The 22,288-nt window shown below is 41.1% G+C and overlaps 1 protein-coding gene across 1 annotated transcript in view; it reads right to left on the bottom strand.

Moving 5' to 3' along the window:
- Nucleotides 1–22,288, bottom strand: part of LOC145400835 (tyrosine-protein kinase fyna-like) — an 80,874-nt gene that overhangs the window by 37,096 nt on the left and 21,490 nt on the right. Inside the window, exons 3-4 of the mRNA XM_080273271.1 lie at nucleotides 14,757–14,822; nucleotides 5,014–5,055 (exon numbers count right to left, since the gene is read on the bottom strand). Coding sequence (XP_080129397.1) covers nucleotides 5,014–5,055; nucleotides 14,757–14,822 — 108 coding nt within the window. The remainder of the gene's footprint in view (nucleotides 1–5,013; nucleotides 5,056–14,756; nucleotides 14,823–22,288) is intronic.

Genomic DNA, 22,288 nt, shown 5'->3' with positions numbered 1-22,288 from the left:
GGGAATTTACAGTGTTGTGCAATGTTATGAAATTAGAATTTAGAGTGAAAAGGATTAAGTGTGGAGTGAGTGTGGAGTGCAAAGTGGCGGTTGAAACTGGTGTGGTTCAGTTAAGAAGAATGTGCAGTGTTAAACAATTATAACTCACAGTCCAAAGAATTAAGTGTAGCACAACACTGGATTACTGTATGTGCTTCAAGAGCATTTTCACAACTATCAGAGCCTTAGACAGTTAGAGGAGGCGGCCACTGATGTGCTGTAAGTACAGTATGCTGCTAGGCCTAAGTATTTTCCATACTCACTTCTAATTCCTCATTCTCTGGTTCCTTTTCATTTATTTCATGCTTTATGTCCCTTATTGTGTGAACAGGGTCTTAAATAGGTTTAAATAAGTACTATGCATGTCTGGTGGGGAGTTATTTAGGTGGCTTTCAAAGTTAGGCTGGGTTAGGGTCCATAAGTACCAGTCCAGCAGTCAAAGGCCCACTTTCCGGACATGCCTTTGGCTCTATTACATCGGACAGTGGAGGGATTACTGTAGTACTATTATGGTGAAGACGGTGAAAACAGAGTGGGTTGTGTGTGACTTGTGTTATGTATCAGTACAGGGGTAAAATGGCATTAAAAAGAAATGGAGAGAATAGGTGTAGTGGTGGACAATCCCTTTAAGTCATGGCAGTGACATAACCAGGTCACTCCATTATACAAACCTTCCTTGGCTACTTCCCTATCCCCCAAAAGGATGATGATGAATTGCAAGAGGTGACCAACATTTCAGATGAACCTGGGGCTATAACTACTTGTGCTACTGTATAGGTGTAGAGTGGCATGGAAGGGGACAATGTAAAGTTAATTCACTTCTCTATTAATAAAAGTATCTACCTATTGCCAGGCATGTAAACAGGCATCTTTAATGTATAAGGAGCAACAGTAAATAGTGTGTGCAGTGAAATTAAACAAACTGCCTTCTAGATGGCCATGAGAAAATCCATACTTATCTTTGCATTTTTGTTTTTCCCTAATAATGGTATCATGACTCTGGTGAAAACTATGACCTTCAGGGATCTCACTTTTTTTTTTTTTTTTAAATACTTTCCCAACAAGTTTTTACACTATCATACTATGTTGCAACAGATCTTTTACTTTCAGCAAGTCCTCACAGCATCTTCAGTCTCCTTTCTGGACCTCCTTTTTTGGTCTGGATGTACCTGCTAAGCTTCCATGCTGACTTCACACTTGCATAATGACAAACAAGAGTGTCAGCTGTGCTCAATACATCAAAATCATTTTTTTTTTTTTTTTAATAGCAATGCCAGAGACAGCCAGTGTATAGTGCTGTACTATCTTTCTTGTAATACTCAAACACAAACTACAGAATCAAATGTTAATCTACAATACATGTTTGCAGTTAGTAATTACCACCTATAAAACTTTCAACAATACACGTCAGGCATCTAACAGTTATTACCAGTAAAACTTTACCACTTATACAGGACTGTACATTAAGCAAAATCTATTGTCAATCTACTTTGTTTATAAGTACTACAGGGTGTAAGTCCCTTAAATATGGAGACATTGTACAGCAATCCCAGTTGAGCCACTGTAACTCTATTATTCTGCTCTTGAACTCTGGGTAGTCACATTTTTCCTGTACCTTCTCAAAAACTGTAATTGACAAATTTATTTAGACTGCAATTTACCTTTAGTATATTTCACACAAATATAAAAATACACATGAAAGTAGATTACATGAAAAAGTGATAAATAGCCAAAGTAAGTTTTTTTTTTTGTTTTTTGTTTTTTTAGAAACTAGGGGATTCCATAATGCCAACAGAAACTCCGTCTTGTACTGTATGTTGATGTAAAACTATGCCCCAGGTAAGTACAGTGGCAACAATACTAGGTGGCCGGTTAATAGTGCCCAATTATAGTTAGTTCGTTTTCATCTGACAAAGATCCATAACCCCTTTCAGCTCAGTTGATGGCCAAATGTACATTAAATGGAGGGTTGATTTGGCTACTAACCAAGAAGGCTCATGCCAATGTGGCCAAGTTCCTTCAGATGAAAACAAACAGACTAGAGAAATTAATGTGGTGATATCAAGTATATTGTGAGAATGGATAAATCTGCTGGTGTGGGTATGGGTGTAGCAGTAGGAGTAGGAAATGAATAAATACTACAGGGTAGACTGATAATGCTGATGGAGCTCTCCATGGAGCACACACAAGAAATCAACTGGTGGAGTACAAAAGAGGGGTATTATATATATATGCACCACCCTGTAGGCGAGCACACATGCACACACGAACGCACACACACACACATACACACAGTCTTATCAATTTAGAAGACTCTTAGCACCTCTTCCTAACTACTTTATTTTTGCATACAGCATATAAACCCTCTGGAACTGGATGATGTCCTTTTTACTTTATTCTTGCTGCTACCAGACATTTACACTCAACTCAGGAAAGTTGTCTGGTAACCATATAACCAAACTATGGCACCTGGTGGTTTAGTGGGTAATTAAGGTGCTCCAGATGGATTAAGCCTCTGTAGGTTTATGTTCAAGGGGTGGTTAGGGTTTATTGCTCACATAATGCCACTCAGGGATGAGTGAGGCTGGTCAATCTTAACTTCAATGTCAGGACCAACTTGCCTAGCCCTGGGCTCCTACACTCCTCATGGGGCAACAGAGGATTAGATGATGATGATGATGATGAAGAAAGTTGTCTCGTACTGAGAGGAATTATTAAGGCTGTATATGCTGGTAATCATTCTCTACTCTGGAGCTGGAGAGGGATGCCTTCCTGTGATGGCACTGATATAACTGGGTGGCTCCTCTGCCAGGTTATACAAATGTCTCTCAGTTCCCTCTCTATCCCCCATAAGGAGGATAATGGACTGCAGAGACAGTTTCAGCCTGCAGTCCACTGGGCTCACATTTCAGATGAACCTGGGGCTAAAGCTGCTACTACTACTGTACTGCTAATCACTCTAGTTCAGAAAGTCTACCTTTGTCTGACAGAATCATCAGCTAGTGGGGTAAAAAAGAAATTAATACTCTCATGTGATAATTTTGCAAACTATATCAATAACTGAAAATCTAAAAATAATGGAAAGAATATCTGTATAAATTCCTCCAAACACAAGACAATGTTGGGCAAATTCTTCCTATTTCCTGATCATATCATGCAGTTTTGGAAAGATCTCTTGTAATAAAAGTTTAAATGATGACTGCATCCACACATTCCAGTTTAAAAAGTCTCTCCTATGTTGGTCTGGAGGTAGGAAGACTAACATAATATACAGGGTGGTCCATACACAACTCTTCTCTTCCAGTGACAAGTGATTTCTAGCATTTTTGTGGGGACAGTTTGGCCACTGTCATAAATATTCATCCTGCATCACAACCACATTCACATCCACACCAGCAGACTGAGACATCCCAACAACACAAACAATACAACCAGGTGAGTTATCCTGCATCACATACAGTATTAGTTTCCTACTCCCAGAACCGCACCAACAGACACAGCCATCCCCAACACATAACATATGGCCAGTCTAGTTAACTTTCATCATACAGTTTATTCATTTCTTATTTCTAGAACCGAATTATACCTACACAAGCAGACTAAGCCATCCCCATGACACACGCTACTGGAAGATGAGTTTCTAGTGGGGTGTTAATTATGGACAGACCATCCTACACATCACCACAATGAGGTGACTAAGCTGCAATATGCATGATATGTCACTTTGGAAGATGTGATAAAGCCTTATTAACTCCACAAGAATAAGGCTGGTTTATTTTCATCAGGGCTGGACCACTCTCACAAGAATACCGTACTAAGCCGAGACAACATGAAATTTAACGGACCTAAGTTACAAGGTACAATGAGTCTTCTTGGTTACTAGTCAAATTTAAGGTTACCAGTCAAATTTATACTCCAGTTTGAATACACCTGACCATCACATGAACTGAACGGGGTTATAGATCTTTGACAGGTGAAAACAAACAGACTATATTCAGTGTCGTTACACCAGTTTACATAAGCTATTGTCAAGCGTTACTGGTGTTAATACAGTATCATAAGAAAATGCAAATCATCTTCATCCCTTGGCATGTTTCCTTACACAGCAACATATGTACAGTACACTAGTTTGGTTACGTAGCAAGAGATGAGATTCAGAGTGGTGAGCACAAACTGACATTAAACCACAAAAAAAAAATAAATAAATAAAACAGGAAATTCGAACAAACTGTGACAAACAAATCCAAATGCAAAATAATCAAGCATAGTGACAAAAAATGTCTACAAACACATACAAAAGGAGCATGTGTTAAAGAATGAGGCACACACAACAAACAAAGACTGAATATGTTCCCAATGCTAGTGACACCCTCAATATATATATATATGGGTGCTGCTTTTATTTATTTATTTATTTTTCCCAGAGTACAGTACAAAATGATTACAAACTACACCTCCACTGCTATCTATGAAGCTGATTTGTAATACTCTGTTCTAACTTGGCCTAAAATTACCATCTCTCCAACTTAAATGCTGAGTTGTAAGAATAAGTAACACTAGACTATGATGTTATTCATGAAGAAGTGCTATGGAAAGGATGCTGACTTTCCTTCTCATTCTGCCTTTGAGTTAAGCGAAATAAAGAATGAAATTTTTGGCCAAGTTAAGGTGAAGAAAGTATATGGTATTCCCTAATTCACAGTCCCAGCTATATGGGAAAAGTTGCATTATTCTGAAACATATCCTCTACTTAACTTATAAGGAGCACTCTCTATACACGCAGAGGTTGCCACTTGTTACAGGAATACATCACATGAAACACAGCAAAAATACAAAAATGAAACAAAGATCTCAAGCCAAGCAGAAAGCAACAGGCAGGCATGCAAGCGAGGAAACCAAACCAAATGCGAGTAGTGCCGACCCCAAAAGGTGAATACCGTGCGATACTGCCGACCCTAGTGAAGCCAACCTTACCTGGGGTGTTGGCCCGGGGCGTCCATCGATGGGAACACCTAACTGTACCCACCAACACCAGAAGAATAACACATGTAAAAAAAAATAATAAAAATGAGTAAACAGAGGGGGTAACATAAATAAAAAATAGCAGGAGAACATTCAAAGGGTCATTCCTACAAAATGGCTATACTGTACTCAGTCCACCTTAACTTGGCCTAACACTGCCATGCCGTCTCCCTAGCTTGAATGCTAAGCTGTAACGAGACTGACATCAGAATATGATAATATACTCTTTTACTCTAACTTGGCCTAAAACTGACTTCTCTTTATCTTGAATGTTGAGTTGTAGCCATAGATTAACCTGAGAAAATGATACTATTAAGTCATGAAGTGCTGTGGGAAGAATACAGAGCCATGGTACTGTCATTTTTTGTCACTGCGACATGCCAGAGGAGCTATAAAAGGCTAAAAAAATCTAGGCCAAATTAAAGTGCAAGGACTCTGGTAACAAGACAAGTGCTGTGGCATGGATGTATAGCCACAGTATTGTTTTAGTATGTCGCTGAGATACAGGAAAATGAATTGCAAAAGGACAAAAATCTTCACCAAGTTAAGGTGGACGGACAATAAGGGGTAAAAGGGCTATGAACATGTGGAAAACGAGCAGTAATGAACAATATAAAGACTTGTAATAAATTATTTTACTTCAGTCCAAGGATGATTTTTTTATATATTTTTTTTCTTTGCTACTGTCAGACAATTTTATTCAGCTTAAGGGTTGGCTGCTGGCTGTGGAAAGGATAATGGACAATACAACTAACTTCTTCATTACAAAGGTTACATTTTAAGCTGAATATATGTTGTCTGAAAGGAGGAAAAAGAAAATAATAAATAAAATGAAGACAACATTGGACTAAAGCTGTTACCACTACAGGGCTGAAAGGTACAGAACTATGCAGAGTGAACCAGAAGATGCAGGAGAGAGAGAGAGAGAGAGAGAGAGAGAGAGAGAGAGATAAGGGTAGTTAGATATTCATTTTGTCTATCCATACATGGTTTCTGATGATATCATCATGCAAGAGGAGGATAAACAATAGATAGATAAATAAAACAAAAAAATAAATAATAAAAGAGGTGCCCAAACATGATCTAGGCTTTGACAGCAACCCTGCCAATAAAAATATATCTTTCCCATCTTATTCTTCATGCACCACAGAAAAGACCCTCTCATTGTGAATAGTTGAACTATGCTATTCTCACTCTAACCTAAACAAAAACTGCCTCTTGAACACTGAACTGTAACAATAAATTAACACAAGAATATGAACTTGTCATGAAGTGCCAAGGAAAGGATGTGCAGCCATAGTACAGCTTTTTCTACTACTGAGCTGGGTGAAATAAGCTGCAAATGGACACAAATCTGTGCCACCTTAATGTAAAAAGGACTGTAGAAGCTGCAACCCCATGCTCAAGTGAACCCAGTGGACTGCAGATCAAAGCTACTGCTCTCCTTCAGTTCACTAGCTTCTTATCAGGGGATACAGGGGGGACTAAGGGACATCTGTACAATCGGGCAGGTCCACCACCCAGTCATATCAGTGCTCCACTTGAAGGCATCCTTCTGCAGCACCCATCTTACTGTTAAGGGGGTAGAACAAGACCACTAACCTCTTCACTACAATGACCCTTTCTCTGTTTTATTCCTGCTTCCACACGACAAATATATTCACCACAGGAGATCCCCCATCTAACTGAATAGGGCAGAAACACCCATCTTCAACCCCTTACCAGTTCTTCAACACCCTTACTACAATGGAAATTTTTCTATTATATTCTTGCTGTCACCAGACACATTCGAAGACCTGTATTATTAGCACAACGAACAATAATTAATATCACTCCCTGCCACTACACTGACCACTGGCATTGTAGCACTTAACAGAGGGGCTTTCACCAAATGAATAAAACTGTCATCTCCTGTTGCCTAAACATAATTCCCAGGTATATCAAATGCAAAGAAACATCTAAATGAAAATTCCCTCTCTCATTTACTGTACATTTGACTCCCAGGTTTTCTCTCAATTACGCAAAATCTTCCAATAACAGCTCAATAAAATACACATCAGCAGCACAAAGAGTAACGTAAAACTAGCATAAAATTAACAAATTTTCAATTCACTGTTGTGGGAGCTGCAGTGGCCAAATGGGTAGAAGATTCATTTCACATTGCGTGTGTCCAAGTCTGGGGTTCGAACCCAAGATATGGTGAGTATCTGAAGAGGGTGTTAATTGTATGCCCTTTCATATGCCTGTGTATGTTTGCACACTGCCACTTAAAAAGACGGCATATACCTGCAGAGACTCTAACACAATACAGCAATTACGACTCTGACACATGCATCACTCTTCCTACACATGCCCCTTCCCACTCCTACTATGCCAGTATGGGGAAAGGTTGATTCTATCACTCTTCCACTGAGAAGGAGGTCCAGCCACGAAGTAAACCTAATATGAACTGTTAGAGGAACCGATTACACACATAATAATTAGGATACAATACTGTATATTACTGGAGAAGAAAAAAGGAGAGAAGAGTGAAGAATCTTTCCATGTCTCTCATTCTTCCCTCAGATGGCTGGCTTTAGAGTGTAATTGTAAATATGCAGAAGGTGAGGGGTGATGCTCTGGAAAGAGGAAATTCTAGAGGCATAAGGCTTTTGGCCCAGATAATGAAGGTAATGGAGAAAGTTCTAGAAGGTATGATTAGAAAAGAGTGATTACTGATGAGACACAGTTTGGGTTTATGCCAGGCAAAGGGGACCATCGATGCCATATTCATTGTTTGATAGCTTTGGGAAAAATGTGTATGAAAGAAAAGGAAACTGTAATTTGTTTTTGTTGATTTGGAGAAGGCCTATGACACAATCCCTTGAGAGATTGTAGAGTGGGCAATGAGAAAACTTGGGATAGAGGAGTGGCTGGTTATGACCACGTATGTGCATGTTCACACCTACGTAAGGATGAATAGAGATTTGAGTGAGGAGTTCTCTACGAACACTGATGTGCATCAGGGGTCAGTCTTGAGCCCCTTGTTGTTTATTACGGTACCTGAAGCCCTCTCACGTGACTTCAGAAATGGACTGCTGTGGGTGATGTTGTATGCTGATGATTTGGTGTTGATTTGAGAGAATGAAAGGGAGGCGGAGGAAAGATTTAGGAAGTGGAGAGATGGTATGGGGCACAAGGGCTTAAGAGTAAATGAAGATACACCAAAAGTGATGGTATCTAGGGCTGGGGGCAGTACTGTCAAAGCAAAGGGAAACTGGCCATGTGATCTGCAACAACGGCATGGGAAGTAATTCCATTTTGTGCAGTGTTTGTGATAAGTGAGTGCATAAGAGACGTAGTGGTATTAGAGGTAGACTGTGAGATGATGCTGATTTCATGTATGTGGTGTGTCGGGTAGACATGAGGAGATTGCCAGGTGTGAAAGAAGTGAACTTGCTGGTGAGTGTGTGGAAGAGTTTTGTTACTTGGGAGACACGTTATGTGCTCGAGGTGGGGTTGGAGTGTGGTGTAGTTGGAAGAAGTTCAGGGAGTTGTTTTCGAGGGCTCTCCCTCTGTACTAAGGGATCTTTGTAAATGGCATGTGTTAAGAGCATAATGCTGTATGGTAGTGAGACCTGGGCAGTAAAGGAAGAGGACAATTACATCCCTGAGTGCGAGGCCTGGGGGGGGGGGGGCTAGGTATACAATAGAAGAGTTGAGGTAGGATCGGACTGGAGTGTATTGGTGCTGTGATGAGGAGAGGCAGAATGAGATGATCTGGGCATGTGGAAAGGATGGGGAATGATAATCTGGTGCAGAAAGTGAGAAGTGTTAATGTTGGAGGTAGGGTACCGAGAGGTTGACCAAAAAAGACTGGGACAAGGTCATTGAGTGTGACCTCAGGAATAAGGGACTAAACAGGGAAGCTGCCAGAGATCGAGCAGCATAAACAGCCTCCGTTAGGTGATCAAGGCCGATGAATGCAAGTATGTTGAAGCCTTCAAAAACTAAATGAAATGAATTAATAATAAATTTGTCTGTGAACACACAACCTGTTTTGAATGACGCAAATGGCTTAAACTCCAACCACTCATCCATGAATAATTTCAATGGCTAACTCCTTCAATGTGAGTTCTTTCCTATATTGAACACTAACTTCTGGAGGTTGCAGGAATAATACAAAATTTTAAGTTATAGTAATACATGGGTTGCTGGAGACTGCTTAACCCCTTGAGTAGTAAAGGTCATATTTATTATCATCATCATCATCATCATCATTACTGAACTTCTGATGTTTTGTTCCCTCCTGGGCACCTCCACATAGCAGATGGCTATGCCAGAACTGCCTCCAAGCTAATTTATCCTCATATGACTTTTCACGCTCTCCAAAACTCGTTCCAAATAAGTGAATAAAAATATCTGGAGGAAGTAAAAATAAAAATGAGTGTCATCATACCAACACAGTTAAGATTTGTTTCTCACGGGTTTAGCAAAAAGGCTTCAAGTTCATCCTATGTATCTGAGGTAGCTACATGAGTCAAGATACTTCATACTTTGACAATACATACAACAGGTTAGCTGAAAGACACACGTGCAGAGTTTATCTATATATTGTGAAATCTTTATACAGCAAAAGGAAGTTTATCTGATAAAGCACAGTGTGACAAAATTACAGTACAGCAAGTGCTCGCATAAGACACGATCACAGAGCGTGATCCTCACATAACACGGAAGGTGCCATTTTGTGTCCCAAAAATGTCACAACACGTGAAAAAACAGATATACAGTAATGCGGTCGGAGGGAGCTGATAATTTTTTACAGCAACTGAGTATGTGGTGACAATGGATGTAACATGGTGGGAGGCCCCAATTTATGTTTCAAAGCCATACTATGCGGCCTACACAGAACACGGCATGAAGCATAAAATTACAGCTGGAATTCACATGATGCAACAAGTGATGGACAGAGTGCTGATTGCATCAGCCAATGATGTACTGCTATCAAGTGTATGCGTGGGATGTCGTCACAGTCCACTGAGCATTCCTGTCCCAGTTAAGCCTACCCTCTCTCCGCGCTCTGGCTGTACACGTGCTCTGTGTGATCTTTGCTCTTTTTTTTTGGCCACCTGACCAAGACTGACCAAATGAACTGTGACCCTGCCAAACATCGGAAGTCTGCGACGCAGGAACAGAAGGTGGATGTCATCAAGAAGAAGGAGGACAGCGGAATTGTGACGCTGTGAAATTTTACAAAGTTAACGAGTCCACCATTTGCACGATTCTCAGCAAGAAGGAAGCCATTCTGAAGACAGCTCAGGAATATGGAGGATGACCCATGGAAAAGAGGATATGAGTGTCTGACCCTGCTCTCGTAATAAAGGAGAGGTTTCTGCTGATGTACTGCAACCAGAAGGAAAGGGAGGGTGTGCCAATTGACTCGTTATTAGGTAGGCAAATGTCTTGGAAAAAAAAAAACTGAAAATTGCCCCAAAGTCTGAACTTGGGGCTGGCTTAGGTACCATGAACCCTTGAACGTGTAAACATATGGGGCTATAACGCAGAATTCCCACTAAGCAGGAGCTTCAGGGTACAATATTCCCACGTTATGCAAGCGCTCACTGTATAGGCATTCCTCACTCAAAACTGCTTTTTGTACTGAGATTCATACATTATGCTGCTATGAATTAAGTCATTTTCACTTAAAAGTTGCTATGCTCACAATGATGCAGTTTATAAAGGGATCAGATAGGAATGTTATATGTGTTTATCCAAACAGGTACTTTATCTGTGAATCACAAGCAACAGTTTCATTTTTTAATTCAGGTTTGCGCTCCTTCACATAAGAGGAAAACTATCTATACTCTATATGTAATGACGACCAGTGCAAACTGGACCTACTACTTACACTGGGTTACAAAGTCTGTATATTTCATGCAGGTCCCAGTGACAAAAAGGAATAAATCTGAATCAATAACATTTAGAAATACAATGGGCATATATCAATGGAAAACGAATGTCTATAAAATGAAGTACATTTTTCAGTTTAAATTTACAGCCTGTTATTTTATTCAGCAGATGGACGATGTACCTTGGGGGGGGGGGGAAACAGGTAAGCAACAGCCTCTTTAGGGCTGTCTTACAGGTACAGTACAGAACATACACAGTGTAGGGATCCTACACCCTCTTGTGACAAACAGTGCCTCATCAATGTTGGACCAGGGTCCTTCCCCAAGGCAAGGTGCAGGTATATACGAGGAGATTTGGCTCCCAAGTGGTTGCCACAGCTGCACCACCCAGGGTGCACAGTGTCACCACATGCAGGTGCCCCATCAGTGCCCCCGATTTGTTTTTAGCAAGTAAGACTTCACTGCATCCAAATACACTTTAACAAGTCTGAGGAAAAGTCTATCTATCTACTGCCAAACATGTTACTCCCATAAGATGTAGCTACAAACAGGCTGCCTCCATGTCACCCTGTCCTCTGCCATATAGTTGCCCTTTCTCCAACACACACTCCACTCTCTCACATATCTCTCCACCCAATTGCACCACCTCATCCTGTCTCCCTCCCCTTTCCCCCTGGCTCACATACACTTTCTCAGTCAGTCTCTCATAATTTAGCATTTCTAAGTACTGTAAAATATCAATCCATAAAACCAAACCAAAAAATAGGCCCAAAGTTGTATGGTTTGAGATAAATTTGTCATAAGAAGAGTACATACCTGTTCTCAGGTTACCAATATTATTTAATTCCTTTTCTTTGTCAATATTAATGAATGTGAAAACTTTTTACTTATGCAGTACAGTAGAGTACTGGCACTGTATAAGTATGTCTATCTATCTATCTATTGCCAGACGCCTCAATCCTGTACAGGGTGGTCATAAACAAATCGCCTCCAAGTCGCCCTGTCCCCCGCCATTTCACTCCCCTGCTCCCAACTCACACCCCCCTCTCTCATATACCTCTCCACTCCATCCCTCCATCTCATCCTCGGCCTCCCCCTCCCTCTCCCCCCCTCCACCTCACTCACATACACTATCCTCGTCAGTCTCTCACCCTCCATCCTCTCTACATGGCCAAACCACCTCACTGTGTTCCTCCTATGTTTCCTATCACATCCACTGATGACAGAATGAAAGTAATTTTTCATAATACAGTACTGTACCTGTAAAACAGTCCAGTGACAATTAGTTCTTCAAATGTTGTTTCACTTGAATTCGTAGTATTTTGCCTGCTCATAATTTAGACATTAACCTCATCACTCAGAGGGCATCTTTTAACTTCTATTATGCTATCTTCAGACAGCTGAATCAAACTTACATTAAAAAAAAAAAAAAAAAGAAGGATTAGGTACTGTTTTCATTAACCATTTCAAAATATGAGAGGTTCTTCCTAAGCTCAGTTAGTCACGTGGTGGTAACAAACATAATGCAAAAATGTCATTGTAGTGAAGGGGTTAAGTGAGGAATGCTTGTCAAAGACATGCAGTAATGGCTGTAGCCACAGGTTCATCTGAAACATGAACGCAATGGACTGCAGGTTGAAGCTGTCCTTCTCCCGCAAGCCATCATCCTCATTTTTGGGGTTACAGAAGAAAATGATGGACACTGGTATAACTGGGCAGTGGAGCCGCCCAGCTATACTGTAGCCACCCCATGAAGGTGTCCCTCCCCAGCACTCAAATGTTAGCAAAGAGAAGAAACAAAAGGAATAAAGGCATTCTGAAACAAAAAACAGCCAGTTCAGAAAACAAACAAAAAGTCAAAATAAACATGTTAAACATACATAACATCATAATCCACTGTTAATATTTAAATATGCATTCCAGATACCATCAATAAACACATTCATTATACCACATAAACACATATCCAAGTCCAGTAAGTCAACAGGTACCCTTGAGAAAAGTTTTACATTATACATTTTTTTTTTAATAGTTTCCAATTCAAACCAATCACTGTGAAATATGTTCTAGCGAAGCAGTAGCTTGACACTCCCTTACCTGGCAACTGTGCTTGTGAGATGGTTGTGAATAGGAGAAGGAGGGACAGAAACCATTAGTTCTCCCTAACATTCCTCCTCCCATTACCTCACCCCTCTCATACACAGTTACTAGATTGGTGGGCACTTGGTTCTGCTTCACTGGCACCTATCTCACTTTTAGAAGTTCAAAGTGGCGGGTAACTGTACAATGCAGAACCTTCCTCATGTGTACCTACAGCGTCTGCCTCTTTTCCTTATGCAATTAATACAAATAACATTAGCCCTCCTGCGATGGTCACAGTCAGGGAATCTCTATTGTTCAATTTCAACAGTCACCAGATGATGTTACACAGCTGAGAGTTAGCCAACTCAGTCAACCATGAAATAACAATGTCAGTGTAGGTACCAATTAATGCAGATGAAGAAATATATGTATAGACAGAAAAACACTACAGATGACGAAAGCCATATATATAGTCATAATGTATTTTTATCATGATGTAGAGAAATGTCATATGATAGGTTTTCATGTTTCTAAGTTATGTCTGAGGTCGGCAGGCAAACTCAGTCACTATTGAAGTCAGAATCTAAACTCAGCCAATCTAAAGTGAGAAAACACGTACAGTCAGTCTGTAAGGTTGGAATATGTGTTCAGCTGATGACTGGGATCTGAGAATTAATCTAATCAATCCACAAGGACACAAGGTAAACACAGACAATCTCAGGGGTAAAAAATATAGGATGTCACTCTAACAGGCTAGACAGAAAGTTCTGTTAGTCTATGCAGTAATTAAATCTTTGAGGTCAGAGGGCAACCTTGAAATACTTCTGGGGTCTGATGAAGATTATGGTTGTAGTAATAGTAGAAGCAGTTGCAGCCCCAGGTTCATCTGAAACATGAATCACAATGGACTGGAAACTGCACTCCTCCTGCAGCTCGCCATCCTCCTTTCGAAGGACAGGGAAGTTGCTGAGGGATGTTTGTATAACTAGAGAGCTCCATCACCCAGATATATTGGTGCCACCACATAATGGCATCCCTCTCAGGCATCAAGAGCAAGGTAAAATTACAAAACTGGACTTGAAAGTCAGCTTAGAAAACAGAAGGCAGTTGGCAGTATGAACAGAGCACTCAAAATGAATCTGTCTTAATCTAAGTTACAACTCGAGCATCCACACAACCACAACAGCAAACATTCAATTATGGCATAAACAAGAGGCAGATGACAAGAAAAACACAGCACTCAAAAAAGTCAACTACCCTAAGTCATAATGCAAGCATCCACACCACCACAACACCAAACATTCAATCATATAACACAGACAAATACAGGCCCATACTCTTGCCAGTTTAGGAGGCTTCCGAGCACCTCTTCCTTACGTATTTCTGTATCTGGCAATTTATTACTTTCTTGCAGGTTACTTAAACAATCAATTTCACTAGTAAGAATGATATACAGCACACAAAAGAGTAAAGATGGCTGTTGTTATATGCCAAGTATGTGTTGCAAAATATCAAAGTTTTCTCCATATAACTGGTGCTGTAAACTGGGGGAAAGGGCAGAACAGCTTAAAAAAAAAAAAAAAAAAAAAAAAAAAAAAAAAACTATAATGGTGAAAAATGAAAAACTACTTTGAAAGACATACTAGAGTGCCTCCTAAACCAACAATTATACAGGTCACAGAGTCGAGCAGTCAGGAGGTACACACTGCCTTGGACACTACTTACCCGACTCCTTACGCATCCGCATGTGGCTGCCATGGTGCTGCTGGACCCACCCGTGAGCCGGCAGACCTGGCGAGAAATTGGAATATACACACCAGCACATGACACCATCCTCTGTCCACTTTACCTTAGGCCTAAAACTGCCATCTTTTCAGCCTGAATGCTGAGATATAACAAGAGGTTAAAATAAGCACGTGATAATATGTATTTTGAAATACATAGATATAGTATATGTACTAAGCTACAGTCAGTTCATTTTCATCTCATGATTTATAATGACCTTAAGCTCAGGTGATGGCCAGGTATAGTCAGACTGGAAGAAAAATGATACTATTAACCATGTGTTCAGATTGGAGGGTAAATTTTATTATTAACCAAGGAGACTCATCCTTATCTCATAACTAAAAAACTTCATATCAACCACAACTCAGTATTCATATTGTAAGAGTAGTCCAGTTCCCTTAAACAAAAATAAACTGACTACTGTAAAATAGCCGGTATTGCAACAGAGATGATGTCACTTCATTTCACTACTGGAAAGAAGTTCAAGACAGCAGTATCTGGAAATATATAGCTATCCATTTATCTACCTAAGGTACACCCAGATGGTTTAATCCCCAAGAGGTTGGCCACAAACATAACACTTCCACATCACCATGTCCTCTGCCATCAGACAGCCCTACTTCCATTCCAACTACTCTCATTCATAGATTTCTCCACCTCATCCCCCAACTTTATCCTTAGTCTCTCTCTCTCTCTCTCTCTCTTCTCCTCTCCCCTTCTACCTCACATACACTCTCTTATGTCAGCCAGATTTAAAATACTCTACATCTTCCTCACCCCATTTCACACCAGTTATCCTCTCTTTTACAAGCATCTGTAGATATACAGTACTGAATTACCACACTGACATCACAACAAACGCATCTGTCCCACTCATCTGATAATGATCCACTCATTTAAATATTTTCCATCCTTACACTTAGTTTATTATAAAGCTTCTTTTCAGCATTCATCTTCTTTAAAGACACCTTAATCCTACAAGGGGTGGCCACAAATGCATCACCTCCACACATCCCAATCCTCTGCCATCAGACTGCCCTCTTTCCAACTCACAAATCCCTCTCTCATATGGTTCTCCATCCCATCCCTCCACCTCATTCACATACACTCTCCAAGTCAGTCTCTCAATCTCCATATTCTCCACAAGCCTGACCATCTCAAGGTATTTCTTCTAATACTGTCCAGCACATTCACAACATTCACCATATGCACAATCAACAAAAAAGTATCAACAGCCCTGCATATGATAAAATAAACCTGAGTGTTATATCTCTTTCTGTTTTGGCATCTGGTAACTCCCAGGGTTAATGGCAACCAACCATTTACTGCCTTCATATGGTCATCCATCTACATAACTACATTACATGATCAAAGACTGTGGCAGGTGGCCACCATCCACTTATTTAATGTAGTGCTTGCTACTTCGTACATGACTCTACACTAAGTGACAAGCATAATGGTTTTCTGTAACCCAGGAAACCATACACAGCAATGGGTGGTAATCATGCAGCAAAATAATAATGGGGTGATGTGAAGCCTACTGTGGTGCCCCTGTTAACTTGGTGGATATGCAATTGCTGCATCCATCTAGGAACCAACCTCCACACTTTTCCCCATGCCTTGCTGTGGCAAGGCACTGTCCACCACAGGAGAATATCAGTTCTCTGCATGAGACAGCCCTGTAGGGGCAACTGCTTGCCTGCATTGATGAGTCAGCTTGGCCAGACAGACCTGGGTTACTCTGCTACTACTACTACTACTACTTGATCAAAGACCTCCCAGTCACCTCTTGGGAATAGAATCCATAAAGCTGAGGGAAGAATAATTCTGACTGGGGCATTCAAACCACTAAGCCATCATGAACAAAAAATCCAGCAGCCAAAGGCCCAACTAAGAGCCACTCATCAGGCTGCTCGGTCTCAGTCCTTTCACCAGCCTCAACAATGGTGTTATGACTGACATATCAAGGGAGGGAAGAACAATCACAAAGGCTGACCCACAACACTCAAACCTCCAACACACAAAGAGGAATCCTTTCAACAACACCCTTTTACGATGACTCCCTGTTTACATTGAATGGCTCCATCCAATATACTCTGTGTGTGTGGATTATTTAGCTTCTAAGGGGGAACCTGATGGTTACATATAATGGCTCCATCCAACAAACATCATGAAATGCCATACTGTGTGGACTATTTGGCTTGTGAGGTGGAACCAAGAATTTTGAAGGTTTGAATAATGAACAAATGGAGGTGTGACAGTTCTTCAGTTTTTATATTTTTCTCTTCCTGCTTCTGGAACACTTCTAGCATTTTTTCTTTTTTTTCCCTCCTTAACACAGAGAAGGAACACAAGCCCAGTGGGAAAATGGGTTAACACATCAGATACAGAGTAAACTGACAACCAGGCAGCTAAAATGATATCTACTGGTGCTAATTTGCAAAGCAAAACTTCAGATGACCTGGGCCAGGATGCACAAAACTCCCTCAGATGGCAGCCTTTAGGCTAGCCTTACGTTAAATATTTCAGGTGGTCCTATGACTGCCTCCAGGCCTGTGCATGACGTCTGGTCTTATTTTCAAGACTGACTTATCTTCTTCCTGTCAGCTTTACTTAAGGGAATGTTTGGGGAGAAAGTTCATGCACTAAGTGAGACCCTCTTGACCAATTGGGCAGCAGAATGCAGAAACACTGGACCAATTACAAGAGCTTCAAGTATCAATTGGGAGTCAGTGTGAGCTACAAGTGCCTATGCCATTGTCAAGTAAATTATTAAAAACAATGTTGGACACAAGGAAAAGACATCCCAACTTTGGTGACAAAGAACTGTATATAATTATCAGGGGAAAAGAGAGAGAGAGAGAGAGAGAGAGAGAGAGAGAGAGAATCACCACTACTTTTCCTAGCTCAAGGGTTCCCATTCCCCCTAAAAGATTCCAGTTGGGCCCAAATCATATTGAATCTAAACACTCTGACCAGGTATATCGAACAAAGGCCTTCCCCATGGTCACAACAGAGTCGGTTTGCTGGCATCTTCAAACAGTCCTGGGTTGCATCCCTAGATCTCCTTGATGCATACTGATGTGTCCTAATAGCTAAGTGATACAGGAAAGTGTCACTGGTGTAGTTATCTCAGTAGTGAACGGGTAAAACAGAAGATAAGGTGATAATGCAAGGAGACAGGTGAGCTGCCAAGATCAATAAATCTCTTTTTCCTATCAGTTTTGCTGGCTGTAAGGGTAACCCTAGACCTCAGCTGTATTTACTCAGCGGTCAACTTTGCCTTCTGGACTGACAACACACAAGTTGTTTTTCCCATAAATTGCACAGAAATCCCTTATGTCCTTGAACACAGCGGGTGTAACTTATAGTGTGGGAGGAGCAAAATGAGAGTACAGTACCTGTATTTGCCAACAGAAGTCTGAACAACGCTTTCTTGGCTTTCTTGATGGCACGCCATTGGTTTTGTGTAATATGTGTATGACTCCCATTGGTAGCAGGTGCCTCTAATGTCTGCAAGTGGCTGGAGATTGCACTTAAGACAGCCTAGTGGTTAGTTAGCCAAGAGAGGTGGAGTAAGTCTGCTTTATAAGCTCAAGGACAATGTGAGAGAGACACATTTGTTCACATACTGTCGTTTGTCACATTTTGTCACATTTTTTGTCACTTACTGTCACATTACACGTTTGTCACATTCTGTTGCACTTTTCCTCATATTTTCACACATTACTCAATACATTACTTTGATTACAAAACACACTGTTTGTGCACCATTTCCCATTTTTAGTTCACTCCTCCATTTACACTAGTGTGTGATTTTTATCTGGATTATATCATCGAAGTCTCCAAGTTTCCTTGAGCTTTGTAAGTACTTAGCCTCCACTGAGTGTATTCTAGTTAGGTAAGAAATAACTCGTTTTTATATTTGTATTCTGAGGCTTATATGAATTCCTTTTTTGTAAAACGAATCCTGGTTTCTTCCTTGGTGTATGTTATAGTGTACAGTAAAGTTAAGTTAGTTTTCTTGTAAGCTTTTCCTTATCCTTTTTGGTGATTAATTAAGGGTTAAGAGTGCACCATAATATACCCCCCCATAACAAAAGTTTCTGGTCTTTCGAGTAAGAAGGCAAAGTTATCTGTCTTGCAAACTACCTTTCAGCGCCAACACCATTACACAGGAGCTCCAGTCTAGTAAACTACCTTTCAGTGTAAACATCACCCTACAGGATTTCACAATACAGTAGCGATAAAAGTATGTTTTTCTTGTGGCAACCAACCAGGGAGGTCAGTATGTTAGCATATTTCAATGACTGGCTTGCAGTGACTCCAACATAGCTGTAATGCAGTCGGTTGGTGGAGAGGGTGATCGCTATTCCCTAGATAAGATTTTGAACCAGCTGAACAAAGGCACACTCCAGACCATCCCAACAGCTTCAGTAGTTCAGGATGGTCTCAGGATCATCTAAGAAGTGAAATTTGTGACCTTTCACTCATCCCCACACAACATACAATCCCCAATAAATATCAAACATCAAGATGCCTCCTTGTCTGCATGAAAGAACTTGGACAACTGGTAGGCTCACTGAATTTCACTGCCCCAGGCCTTTCAGATTAGGTCATCTAAACTTAATAGGCAATGCACTGTTTTGCCATCATCAATGAAACCTACCAGTCCCATAAGCACCACCTATCCACAGAGTACAGTATTAGACTAATGGTTACAACCAGTTTTGTGAGACATTAGTTCTGCAGGTTTCTCTTGCTCTCACTTTGGCAATTCTCATGGACACTTCATATTCAGCTTAGAGATACCAATTCTAGTGCAGCATCATGGCCAAGGATGCTGGGACACACAGGACTGAGACTTACATCAATGAAACCTACCAGTCCCATAAGCACCACCTATCCACAGAGTATTAGACTAATGATTACAACCAGTTTTGTGAGACATTAGTTCTGCGGGTTTCTCCCACTTTCACTTTGGCAATTCTCATGGACACTTCATACTCAGCTTAGAGATACCAATTCTTGTGCAGCATCATGGCCAAGGATGCTGGGACACACAGGACTGAGACTTACATATCAATGTCAAGGAACTGTGCATTATAAGGATAATCATTTGAAACCACAGCCAGCACCCTCAAAGATGATCAATGATCTTCAAGATGGCTTCCCAGGTGGTAGTATACAGTATATGATTTTAAAAATAGCATCATTAAATCAAGCCTTGGAGTCCGGGGGGAGCATAAATTCCATCTGCCCCTCTCCCAGTGACGACTCGGAGAGATGTCTGGAACTACTGTCTGACTCACTTCTTCATTTCTGCATCATTCGAGGCCTTTCCCGTAACTTTCTCTTTGTCGAACACCAGCTCTCCTCCTCTATACCTCACCTTCTCTTCTGGACAAAGACTCAGCTGTCTGATGCAACTGACAGCAAACCCTTTTCTGTTTCCTCCTACTTTCTTTACACTCATTTCAAAGCCAAAGGTGGCTGCTGTGTATATGTACGCAACAATTTATCTTGCTCTTGTGTTCCTGAATTTGATTCTTCTGAATTCTCTACTCTCTAGCTTCGGCTTTCCTGTCATTCTATGACTAAATATTTCTGCGCTGTTTACTTATCACCTAATTCAACTGAGTATGAAAAATTCTTTGACCATCTTACTTCTACGATGGAACACATTCTATCCATTTCTCCTTTCTCTGAAATCTCCATTCTAGGAGGCTTCAATGTTCACCACCCCCTCTGGCTCTTCTCTCCTTTCACTGATCCACCTGGTGAACAAGCCTACATCTTTTCTATCCTTAATGACCTAGAGCAGCTTGTACAGCACCCTACCCGTATCCCTGACCACCTTGGAGAGAGCTCCAACATACTTGACCCCTTCCTTACAACTACTCCTTCTGCTTACACTGTTAATCTTTCCTCTCCATTGAGCTCCTCCGATCACAACCTTATTACCTTAATCTGTCCTATCGCTCCGGTGCAGCCTGTGGACCCTCCAAAGAAATGTCGTCTGTGGCACTTTGGAGTTGAAGATTGGGAGGCCCTCAGGCAGTACTTCCTTGCTTTTCCCTGGAATGATTATTGCTTCCATGACCGGGAGCCATCTGAGTATGCCTTGCGCATTACAGAGGTCATTCTCACGGGCATGGAAGCATACATTCCCTTCTCATATCCTTTTTACTAATGCAAGAAAGCCTTGGTTTAATCACACTTGTTCTAATGTTGTCTGCAACAAGGAGAGGGCCTATAAAAGGTACCAGAGCCAACCCACCCCAGAATCACATCTTCCTTATGTTTCTGCCTGGAATCGTGCTAAGTCTGTTTTTCGCTCTGCTAAAAGTAATTTCATCCGTACTAAATGCTTTCAACTCTCCAACTCGAATTCTTCCCGCTCCTTCTGGCACCTTGCCAAAAAACCTTTCTAACAACTTTACCTCATCATCCTTCCCCCCTCTTTTCTGCTCTGATGGCTTTGTAACTATTTCTTCTACTGATAAAGCAGATCTCTTCACACAGATTTTCTCCTCCAATTCCACCTTAGACGATTCCGGTGCTGTTCCTCCATCACTTCCCCCCTCTAACTTCCTCATGGCTGACATTAAAATTTCTTCAGCCAATGTATTTTCCGCCATCACTGGCCTCAATACTAACAAGGCATATGGGCCTGATGGAGTCCCTCCTGTTGTCCTCAAAAACTGTGCTTCAGTGCCTACCCCCTGCCTAAGTAACTTTTTCGTCTTTGTCTTTCAACTTGTACCTTTCCTTCTTGCTGGAAGTTTGCTCTCATTCAGCCAGTCCCAAAGAAGGGTGACCATTCCCAACCCTCTAACTATTGTCCAATTGCTTTAACATCCTGTGTCTCAAAAGTTTTCAAGTCAATTCTTAATAGAAAAATTTTACAGCATCCTTCCTATCACAACCTTCTATCTGATCGTCGGTATGGGTTCCGTCAGGGACGCTCCACTGGCAATCTTCTCACCTACCTTTCAGACTCCTGGCCATCCTCCTTTCGGGACTTTGGCAAAAGCTTTGCCATTGCACTTGACATCTCAAAGGCTTTCGATCAAGTCTGGCATAAATCTTTAATTTCCAAACTGCCCTCTTACGGTTTCTATCCTCCTACCTGTGCCTTCATCTACAGCTTCCTTTCTGGTCATTCTATGGCCGCTGTTGTAGACGGCCATCGTTCTTCTCCTAGATCTATCAACAGTGGTGTTCCTCAGGGCTCTGTCCTATCACCAACTCTCTTCCTTTTATTCAACAATGACCTTCTACGCTGTACATCTAACCCTATCCACTCGTACGCTGATTATTCCATTTTAGTGGTAGATGGTGGCGACCATCATCCATTCACTTGATGTAGTGCTGCCTACTTCTTCCTCAGCCTTTATCATTCTTTTTCTGTACCTGCCCTCCTCTCTTCCTATTTCTCCCATCTTTCCTGTCACTTCTTATTGCTTTTC

This window comes from Coenobita brevimanus, chromosome 53 (genome assembly GCF_032717465.1).
Source record: "Coenobita brevimanus isolate Jiangsu-jjx chromosome 53, ASM3271746v2, whole genome shotgun sequence".
Lineage (NCBI taxonomy): Eukaryota > Metazoa > Arthropoda > Malacostraca > Decapoda > Coenobitidae > Coenobita > Coenobita brevimanus.
The sequence above is the reverse complement of the archived record's forward strand: the minus strand, read 5'-3'. Positions and strand labels throughout refer to the sequence as shown.